Genomic DNA, 11,143 nt, shown 5'->3' with positions numbered 1-11,143 from the left:
TGGGATGTGTCCGGAACACCTCTAATGGGAGGCTCCCAGGAGGCATCCTGATCAGATGCCGAACCACCTCAACTGACCCCTTTCGACACGAAGGAGCAGTGGCTCTACTCCGAGCTCCCTCCGGATGTCCGAGCTCCTTACCCTATCTCTAAAGCTGAGCCCAGCCACCCCACAGAGGAAACGCTTGTCTTTCGGCCGCTTGTATCCGCAATCTTATTCTTGCGGTTACTACCCAGAGCTCCCTCTTCCCCATGACAGTCCGGCGCAGCACCCACATCACTGCAAAAGCTGCAGTCTTTTGTTAATGTTCGAAATAGAGTGGCCATCTAAACTCTCACCACATCATTCTGCTACTACAGATCCAAAGTCTTCACTGTTATTTTACAAATGAATATACAAAATATGTGATATCATCAAAGGAAACCTGTGAAGCATTGTTTTGTTAAAGCTGAGCTATTCCACTGTCAAAGTAATTTCAGTTGCTCTACTAATTATATTGGCTCAGTCATGCACTGTGCTGCTGTTTATATTGAAAAAAATAGCAAAGGTAAAAGTAAAAAGTGTCAGGTACTCGCTCTTTAACTTCCCAAAAAGTAGTGGTATTAACAGTCACGTTTAACAGAGGCTCTGACTTAGGGGCCCCCTGGGCCTGTTGGGGCCATTCAGTAATCCTTCTGTATCTTTTCTGTCTCTCACCCTCGAAACGTTCCCATGAAGATCTTCATCTCTCCGTCTTCGGCCAGCAGACTCGTGTGAAAAGCCTTTTTAAAGTTCTCAGTGAAGGTCAGATCAGTCTCAAACCTGACCTTGTTGGCCCAGATCACAGTCGTTCCTCGTGTGCAGAAATGCTTCATGGTGGCCAGGAGCTCGTTCAGGAAGTCATGATGGTAGACCACGTCAGCTGCCAACACGTAGTCGTACCTGTAGAGGGATGTAGGGTAGGTGCGCTCCAGGTCGTGGCCCCAGGACAGAATTTCCACCTTGGGTGTGTGTCTGCAACGCCTGGTGTTCCTCGTCACGTTGGCCTGGAGGTTACCTAACACGTCAGGTAGGTCTGTAGCTGTGACTGAAGCTCCTGAGGATGCAGTAACAGGACATCTGTCATTAACATAGCTACAATAACCATAAAATAACTGTACTGGTGATCTTTGCTAGGGAGTTTGTAGAGTGGAAATGCAGTTTAGAGCACAGGCAGTTCTCGTTTTGGACTCTGGTGGGAAGATCATCCAAACACATCCTAAATAGGCTGACACCCGGGTTTTACTTTCAGACAATGAACAAATGTTTTTTGGTAACCAATTGTGGAGTCAAGGGTTTTTAATACACCAAAAAGAGACTTCAGTAGTCTCTGCTTTAAAGTGCATTACCACACAATGGTGACATCATTTTGACAAAAAGGTGCAGACAACTAAAAGATAACTGCAACAGAACACCTTTTATTACACAAGTTTAATGTTTGCTAGATGAATTTGATTGTCTAAAATGATGAAGGTATTGTAACGGGAACAAAACAACACATCGTCCCCACCCCAAGTTTCACTCCCTAGTTAAGTCACTTCAGCCTCAACATTGACCCCACCACCCCTCTGTGTCTGACCGTCATCCAGCTCTACATGTCAGTCTAATAAGAAAATTGTGCATTTCACAAACAAAAAATTGTATGCAAAGACACCAAGTAAAAACAGTAAAAGGAGCATTTTTAGCCCGTTACCATACGGGTGCTTTGATTTTGTAGATTTTTTTGTGACACAAAATCAAGCAATAGTTCAAATAGTTTGCTTTGGTCATATTATGCCTGATAAAAGCAGGTCACTACATCTTTTTTTACTCTGTGCGTGTGTGTAGATGTGTATTATATGAATTATAAAACCATTAGATTCTGTTAGTAGATACTGTAATTATGGCTGGGTATCAGTACTAAATACCTCCAAGGTACTGACCAAAATAACCCAGTACGAAGTAGTATCGAAACGTCTTCAGTCGAACAATACCTGCATTTGATCCGTTTTGCGCGGGGTCTGATCCCAAAATATTCCGACTCACCAAGGGTCAGCAAACTTTCTGTTGCTGCTGTCACCGGAGCAGCTAACCCACCAGTGAATGATCAGTTAAACGTCTGCTTGGTTAGCTCGATCTAACACAGCAGCAGCGTCTAACAACCAACACTGAGCTATTAAACGCTCCAACAAACTCACACTGACACTAAAAAGTTAGATATCTTTAGCCCTGTGATGCTCACAGTTAGCCCTGTCACTGTGTGTGTGCGGCCAGACAGACTCTCAAAACTGTCCCTGGCATGGAGCTCACACTCCTGCAGCAGCAGCAACAACCCATACAGTCTGTGATGTGGGGAAGTCGAGCACGGTGTGTTTGACAAAGTCGGCAGCTCAGTGCGCTGAGAAAAGTATGACTATACACCACTCCATTCACGTTATGGGTATTAAATTAAATACTCTGTTGGTATTGGTATCACTTTAAGGGTACTGGTTTTGCTACTGGTATTATATTTTTTTAATGATTCCCAGCCCTAACTGTAATCTACTTTGGGTTTTGTGTCAAAGTTTGAGTATCATGTCACGGTGACTTTACAGACGTTTTCCCAAGTTTGATGGGCTGTGATTTTGTGCTCATGTTCATGTTGTGTGAAACAAATTGAAGACCACTCACCCAGCAGACTGGCCACAATGGTTACCAGTCCAGTTCCTGATCCCAGCTCCAGCACCTCCTTTCCCTGCAGGTTCACCGTATTCCTGTTGTTTTCCAGGTAGGAGCACAGAGCCAACGCCTGTAAATAGAAACAGAATCTCATATGCTTGTTTAAGAAAACTGTAATGATGATATTTATTTCATGTTTTTAGAGGCACTCACTGCTGGCCACATCACTGCTCCGTACGAGTCTATGGACTCCTGAATGACAATGTCGTGCCCTACGTAATGGTAGATGTCTCTACCAAAGCGTCTGTTGATGATGGAAGCCCAGGCTGGTGGGCTGTCCTGCTGCTCAGCTGTTTTTGTGTTTGTTTGTCCTGTGAGGAGACGAAGGATCTAAACTTTAATAATTTCAGTGAGTTTCCAGTCAGAATTAAAAGCAATAAAGACTAAAATATAAGATGCAGTTCCACAACATAAACGCCAAACAAGTTAAAAAGAAAAGCTGGTGTTAAGCCAGTAGCTTTATGTGATGCAATAAAAAGATACACATTACATCATTTTCTATGTGAATAAATGAGTCCCTGCTTCTCCTCCTAATAAGTTCAGACACTTTATACTGGAGTGCATCTGCCCTCTGGTCTCCCTGACGACAGCTGGTTATAGTTTTGGCTTCACCACATTTTGGTTTTACCACAGGTCTCACGTCTCAAATGTTATTCTTGCCACTGATCTCGCCAGATATATCAAAGTCCCAAAGCTGTTTGCTCACTTAAGAGGAAGCTGCCAAACCACAAGGCGCCCCTGCCAATGTCTTGGAGGTTACCCTGGCCAACCTCATGTCAACTGGAGGACGTAGGGTCGGGGCATGGTTGGTTAAGATTAAGAAAAATACCTGCTTTTGTTGCAACAATATGTCCCAACGTCATTAAAAATACCCAGTTTGGTCACTACAAACATGACTGGAAATGTCCCGGCCTTTCGTTAAAAAATACCCAGGTTGGTCGCCACAAACATGACTGGAAATGTCCTGGCCTTTCGTCAAAAAATACCCAGTTTGGTCGCCACAAACATGACTAGAAATGTCCCGGCCTTTCGTTAAAAAATACCCACGTTAATGGCATGTCCAGACATGTCATTAAATAATACTCACTTTTTTGGCAACAAAAGCAGCTGAAAATGGTTGCAACAAACACGGCTGGCAATGTCCCGACCGCTCGTTAAAAAATACCCGCTTTTGTTGCAACAAAAGCAGCTGAAAATGTCCGGACTTGGCGTTGAAAAATACCCTTTTTTGTAACACCAAACACGTCTAGTAATCTCCCAATGTGTGCTTAAAAATGACCCAGCCTGGTCACACAAACACTGGTAGCCGTCTCACCTAGGTATCACATTATTCACAATCCCCTCCTCCTGATGAAAAAAAATGAATGTAATCTGAACTACATCACTCAGTAAAACGTACAATCGTAACATATCCATGGTCAGCAGAAACATACAAAGCCAACAGGTAATCCTGGAGAGTGGGCTGGGACCAAAGTGGGGGGTGGACAGGCCTTTCTTAGTGCCTATAATGGCCAAAAATTCAACATCAAAGTCTCTTCCTGAATCAGTTTCCCTGTTACTCTAGATAATCCACAGACTGTTTTTGTTAGAACTTTGTACTGAAGAAATAGTGCCAACGCTATTGCGGGAGATATCTCAATTTGGGTGAACTGGCCCTTTAAACAGAGGGAAACTTTGATTGTAACTAACAGACATGTTTGATGTTCATGTGTTAATACATGGGCATTTTCACACACACCTGGAGCGTCTTCCTCGTTGGCTGTGCTGCTACAACTTGAATCTGGTTCATCCTTCTTGTCCTCTTTATAGTCGTCATCTTTATGGACCATTTCCTCCTCTCCATCAGACTCATGCTTGTTTTTATCTTCCTTATCATCTCCTCTTTCAGGCTCTGACACACGAGGTTCTTCTAGTACATCGATGTCTTTTCCTTTACTTTGTTCTGTACTGACAGAGTGAAGCTCATCGCCCTTGTGTTTTTCATCTCCAAGTTGTTCTTTTCTCTTCTTCTCCTCCTTTCCTTCTTCCTCCTCTTTCAGCAAATCTTGAATTTCCTGATCACCTTCTCCCTCTTCTCTACATGTTGCCATGAAGATCTTCATCTCTCCGTCTTCGACCAGCAGTTTTGTGTGAAAAGCCTTTTTAAAATTCTCAGTGAACGTCAGATCGGTCTCATACCTGACCTTGTTGGCCCAGATCAAAGTCGTTCCTGGTTTGCAGAAATGCTTCATGACGGCCAACAGCTCGTCCCGGAAATCGTGATGGTAGACCACATCAGCTGCCAGCACGTAGTCGTACCTGTAGACAGATGAAGGGTAGGTGCTCTCCAGGTCCTGGCCCCAGGACAGAGCTGCTACCTGAGGCATGTATTTCCATCGCCCCCTGGTGTTTCTGAACAGGTTGGCTCTCAGGTTGTTCAGGACATCCGGAAGGTCTGTGGCTGTCACCCAGGCACCTGAGGACACAAAGTTCATAGTTTCTCCTCTGTCAGGCTTGAGAAAGATACTCCAAACACACAGCCCACCTTTACCTGATCCCCGAATACACCCTATACACTAAAGCACAATGCACAGGTTAATCATGGCTTTGCCAAACTAGGCAACTGCAATGCCTATTTGTCGATTCAAATTTTTTCAGAAACATTTTAGTGTACTGTTTAGCTGTAAAATGAGAACATGTTGGTGAAGATTCTCAGTCACCCAGGTTATGGTAATCTTAAGTGCTATATATAGTGCTGCATTGTAAGACTGCAGTCTTGGGATCCCTTCCCAGATGACTTAACACCCATTCACACTCGGACCCATCAAACCCTAGCGACACATATGATTGCCGGGTGGGTCAATGACTCACATTTGACCTTAATGACTCTGTAAGAGTTCATCCACACAGAGTTTAAAGCCTGCAACTCCGCACCGGTCTGTTAGAACTAAAGAAGCCTCTTGGATGAGAGGTGAAACGTCTTCAAGAAATTCAAGTTGCCTGCGATATAGCACTTAAGATTATCATGACCTGGATGACTGAGAATCTTCACCAACATGTTCTCATTTTACAGCTAAACAGTACACTATAATATGTTCCTGAAAACACTTGAGGTGATAAATAGGCAATGCAGTTACAGAATCTTCGTTCATATTTGATAAGTGCTGCCTAGTATGACAGTTTGACTGCAGCTGCAAGCAGTAATTGACATGATTTACAGCTGCGTTAGAGCTAGCAAATGCCATTAAAAGCTGTAGTTTGATTATAGGTGCCTGTTGGTCTTTGCTCTCTTCAATGAAGAAAGAATGATGTTAATATATTAGTCTGTTTGCACTATAAATGTACTCTAGTCCTTTCTCTCTTCTAAAGTTGAAATTCTTATAAATTTTAAATGTGAAATTCTCACCGAGGAGTGTCGCTACAACAGACGTGAGGCCTGTTCCCGCACCGATCTCCAGGACCGCCTTGCCCTCGAGATTCAACTCTTCGCGATGAGTTTCCAGGTATTGACAGAGAGCCAGAGCCTGAGAGAGATCAACATGACTTTGAGTTACAGGCAGGTTTAGGTATTTTTGTCCTTGTTCTGGGCCGTGGCTCATGAAGCATGACTGGAGCAGGTGAAGTACAGCATGGGCCGGAGGGTCAGAGCAGCAAAGATGAGATGTATGACAGAAATGTGCCGTTTTACTCACCCCTGGCCATATCATGCCTGCATAGGAGTCGAGAGCCCCATCAATGACGATGTCCTGTCCAACGTAATGGTACACCTCTCTGTCTGGTTTGTAGTGTAAATATGGCGCCCAGGCTGGTCTTTGTTGCGTCTGGACAGCTGATTCATCTGATTGACACAAATGTCAGACGCTCAGATCTCTGTGCTCTCTGCTCAGTGTGAGTTTTAAAACATTTCCCTGCTTTTAATTGCATCGTTCATCTTACCTTTTTCTTCCTCTTTAACTTCTTTATTCCCATCTTCTTCCTCTCCGCTTCTCATATAACTGGTTCCCTCCACAAAGCATGTGGACAAAGTAGCCATGGGAAATCCTGTGTTGGAAATGGACACACAAATATAATCGTTAGAGAGGAAGTGTACAGAGACAACATCATCTGTATCTGTTCAACCAACAGTTGTCTGTCTCTTTACCCAAATTCGGATAGAATACTGAAAGTGGCCGCGGTTTCTACCAAAAGTCATGTAATATCAGGCAAATATATTGTTTTCCAATCTAAAATTCCCTTTCAGTGAAATTGTTGTGCCTTCAAAGCATCAAATTCACTTAATAATGGCATATAATTAATGATGAAATATATTTCCTCATCCTCATACTGTCCTTTCGTCTATCTTTCTCAACTGCCTGAACCCTACCACCTATGGAAAGCCATTTAAGGTAATACTAAAGGTCCAGCGTGTGAGGTTTAGGGGGTTTTGTGGCATCGAGTGGTGAGGAAGGCTTCTCCTGGTTAGAATTCCTGCAGTGTTCATTGTTCAGGAGGTTTTAACCAGGACCCGAATTATCTACAGAGGTGTCTTCCTCTCCGAAACAAACAGATCAGGCGATCAGACCATCACAGACGAGCAGACCCAGCACCTGCTAATTTGTGCTCACCTTTTCTCTCTGATAAGGCAATGTGTGCTCATCTTTCTTCCAATCTGGATGAGCAGGAGGTTTTTACCCAAATTTGCAAAAATGAATGGCACTATCTAGCCAGTGTTTGGTTTGTCCATTCTGGGCTACTGTAGAAACACGGTGGACTCCACTGACAAGTGCTTGCTCCCTAGATATAAATGGCTAAGGTAATGAAAACACAGCACTTCAGTTGTTTGTTTTTTTGTTTTTTTGGTGATTATACACTAAGGAAAAAAATACGTATTATGGGCTATTGTCAATTTCTGCCAATATATCCTCCGAAATCCTACTCTCTGGACCTTTAAATGAATGAATAAATAAATAAATGAGTAAATAAAAATAAAAAATGTAAATATAGATATATAAATGTGTCAATGTAATTCAATAAATCAAAACATTTTCAAATTATAATGTTTCATTTTTCTTTGTGGCCATCCACGATAATATGAATTGCTTTAAGTGAACATAATGGCTGATGCACAAACCTGTCAATCATGTAATAAAAGAACAGAAGTATCTTTTTTCATCGCATTATTGTGCTTTCTCAAATAATGCTAGTACATCCCTACTCAAAAGATTGAGCTTCAATTAAATTTTTTTTAAGGTAATGTTTCTTTTTAAACTATTTTTTATCATTATCTTAACTTAAGTATCTTCCCTCTTGGTACTATAATGCAATCATTGTTATTTGAACACGAATAAAAAAAGAAAATAATAGGTTTTCTATTCATATACTTTGATATTTTGCTTGTTGCAGCAATGCAATATTGCAGATGTTGCCATAAAACTCCAAAGAAGAAGAAGAAGAAGAAGAAGACATTTTGCTCCCTTATTTGCTACTGATTTCCACAGCACAGTACCACAAACAGAGCAGAGTAAACAAGCAGAAATTCACTTTTTAAAGATTTTCAAACTCATACTTTCCAAAATTCTTGTTAAAAAGATCTCTCTGACCTACCTGTTGCTGCTTTATTTACCAGTGAAGGATCTCAGGAGCAATCGTACTGCATCTGGAGACCTCTGACTCTGGGGTTATAGAGACTCAGCATCCTGCTGGTTACACCCATCACCATCACAAGGGCACGAGGGTATTTTTAGACCCATGCTCGGGAGAAATAAACACAAGCAAGACACAAGATCAGAGTGCATGCACTGTAGATACAAATGCACGTAGGCCCACACTTGCACACAACAAAGATGAGTCGGTGAGGGAGCCAACAGGAGAGAGAGAATGACGGGAATGTCCTGATACCAAGAACCACGGGTCTTTGCTAACCAGTGTCGCTTATGGACTTCTTTGCTGGTGCTTTCTGAAAGCCTGCACAGTCTGTAACCTCATACTGGATATAATTTAAATGGATATAATATGAAGGGATAATAAGCCTGTTAAAACAGGGTCTTGCCTTACCTCTGCTGAGTGATTTCCAGTTAAGTGGTGGTCTACAAATAGTCAGTAAACAAGCATGGTTTGTGTTCAGCTTGAGAGCATCTTGGCAGAAAGCTCTTTATCTAAAACCCCTAAATCCTCTTAAAGCCATTTTAATTGCTGTTAAGTTGCTGTCACTTCCTCTGCAACACTTTTATCAGACAGTAAATATGATCAAAGATGAAAGCTGCATGCAAACCTCCACGTTAAGTCAATGCATGTAGTCTGGAATACATCCACGCTGTCCTCGTTTTTCCTGCAATGACCTCAATTGCTTCACCAGAGATGGGTAACAGGATCGGGCTGGCATGCAACCAGCATGTAGTGCCCCTCCCTATGAAGAAAAAAAGGGGTCTCCTGTAATATAAACCTCAATTAGACCTCCCTTGGTTACATTTCAACAGTCTTTGCAATGACGTATCACCTTTCAGTTTCATCGGCAAAATATACCCACTCACATCCTAAAACTTGAAATCCATCCAGGACCTCAGGATGGTTTTGAAATGTTGATACGGGGTGCACTATGGTTAGGTCATTGCTCAGCTGTGTGTTGTTGACGTGAAGCAGCCTTACTTGGATAAAAGATGAGTTTTTCAAGCTTGATGACAAGCAGCACGTCTGCTCTATCTCCCACTGAGAGGTGTTTTATTATCAAGAGACTGTTGAAAGAGTGATAAAGCTAACCGATACCTCTTCAAGGCCACGGAAACTCTTCAGCTGTTGAGTATTTGTTTGTCTTGACAATGATATACAGTGCTGAGATAGCCTCTTCTGTTCCGCTCTAATCCAGCTTTTGTTACCGCAGCCAAACACATATCTACCACCACGGGCAAAAAGACAAGGAATGACAGGACAGAAAATGTTGGAGGATTTGGAATCATGAATTCGATATCAGATTTAATAGGTCACAGCAATAGCGGATGACTTTGACTTAATCTTTCCAAGATAATCAGGCTTAACTGGGGGGTTTCCAAAATATGCAGAGTTTGTGAGTGACTCATCCTCCTGAAGCGGCACATGCTGCCCAGTATGGACGTGATCTTTAATTTGACCTCTTTTAAGTGTTTCACTGGTGAACCCCAGTGCCCTAAGAAGTCTCATCAAGGTGTCACCATAAGTGTTGTAAAGCATTACTAAAAATGTTAGACTGACTAAGTGCATTTGGTTAATGAAAGATGTTTGTGCATTGGTTTTTAAATGTACAGCATCAATAGTACAGTTCATACTGTACAGATGTGAGCCTGAGCCTTTATGAAGAGGGACGACCTCATATGATGATTGTTTCTGGGCTTTTCTTGTGTGTCACATCATGCAGACATGATGAACATTGTCTAAACATTTGAAACTAAGAACAAGATGTCTTTAAAAGGTTTAGCAATAACATGGCTTTATATATATGTGTTGCTTTACACGTGTTACTTTCTCAACTATAAAATGTGATTACCAGGAAGTACAGTATGTTAATGGTGCATTTCCACTGCATGGTACTTCTTTACTCAACTTGACTCGCTTGAAACCGGTCATTTTTGGTTTTCCACTGGTGGATAGCACCTGCTGCTTTTTTTGTGCCGCCTCAGTCGGGGTTGTATGCGAGCTGAGCTGATACCAGAGGGTGAATTTTAAACACTGCAGATCACTGATTGGTCAGAGAGAATTGTCACTCGCGTGAAATAGGACATCCTGCACAAACCCGCCATTTTTACATCACCAAGCTACCTTTTAAAAAAAGGCATCTGGCAAAACCACCTTGTGATCAAGTGATGAAGTGCAGACAGTCCTCTGGTTTGTTTCCAACGAAAGGCTCCAGCAAGAGCTGAATGGAACAACATGCATTGTGATGCACTGAAGATGATTTCACGGCAGTTTTACATGGCATTGTTATGATGATCAACTGACAATGTAGGACCTTACATACTGCCCGCAGTGGAGAATGAAATAGAGAAAAGTCCCTGGTACCAAAAGTGAATATTGGCATTGTATGTTTCTGCAAACCATTGATATGTTACATTTGTACTAGTCCATACCCATTGGTAGCTTTGTCACCTTCTACCTATGCCAATCCTCAATGCCTATGTGCAGTTTCACATAGATTGACCACGTCAGTGAGTAGAAAAACGTGAGACAGACAGAATGACTGACTGACAGAATGACACACTGACTCCATGATTATGTACGGCATACCATACCACGACTTAGTCATACCAAAAATTTGAAAAAAACAACAACATTGGGCCACAGGGGGAGCCACAGCGATCGGTCGCATTTTAGCCATTTTTAAGCATTTTTCTGTTGTTATAGCGCCACCCAGTTGCCAATTAGAGTTAAATTTCTCCAGTCACCTTGAGGCGTCCTGTTCTACATATCTACCAAGTTTAGTAAAAATCGATATGGCGGTTAG

At 42.2% G+C, this 11,143-nt stretch overlaps 1 protein-coding gene across 1 annotated transcript; it reads right to left on the bottom strand.

Annotated features, from left to right (window-relative positions):
* Positions 1–692: 692 nt before the first annotated feature.
* LOC126394014 (uncharacterized) lies at positions 693–6,727 on the bottom strand. Its single transcript, XM_050050541.1, has 7 exons — positions 6,631–6,727; positions 6,387–6,532; positions 6,101–6,218; positions 4,454–5,170; positions 2,869–3,026; positions 2,668–2,785; positions 693–1,075 (listed from the first exon to the last, which is right to left on the bottom strand). Exons 1-7 carry the CDS (start codon positions 6,725–6,727, stop codon positions 693–695), a joined length of 1,737 nt encoding a protein of 578 aa, XP_049906498.1.
* Between the last annotated feature and the right edge of the window lie 4,416 nt (positions 6,728–11,143).

This window comes from Epinephelus moara, chromosome 1, assembly GCF_006386435.1.
Source record: "Epinephelus moara isolate mb chromosome 1, YSFRI_EMoa_1.0, whole genome shotgun sequence".
NCBI lineage: Eukaryota > Metazoa > Chordata > Actinopteri > Perciformes > Serranidae > Epinephelus > Epinephelus moara.
Note: the sequence above shows the minus strand (reverse complement) of the source record. Positions and strands in the feature narration are given on the sequence as shown.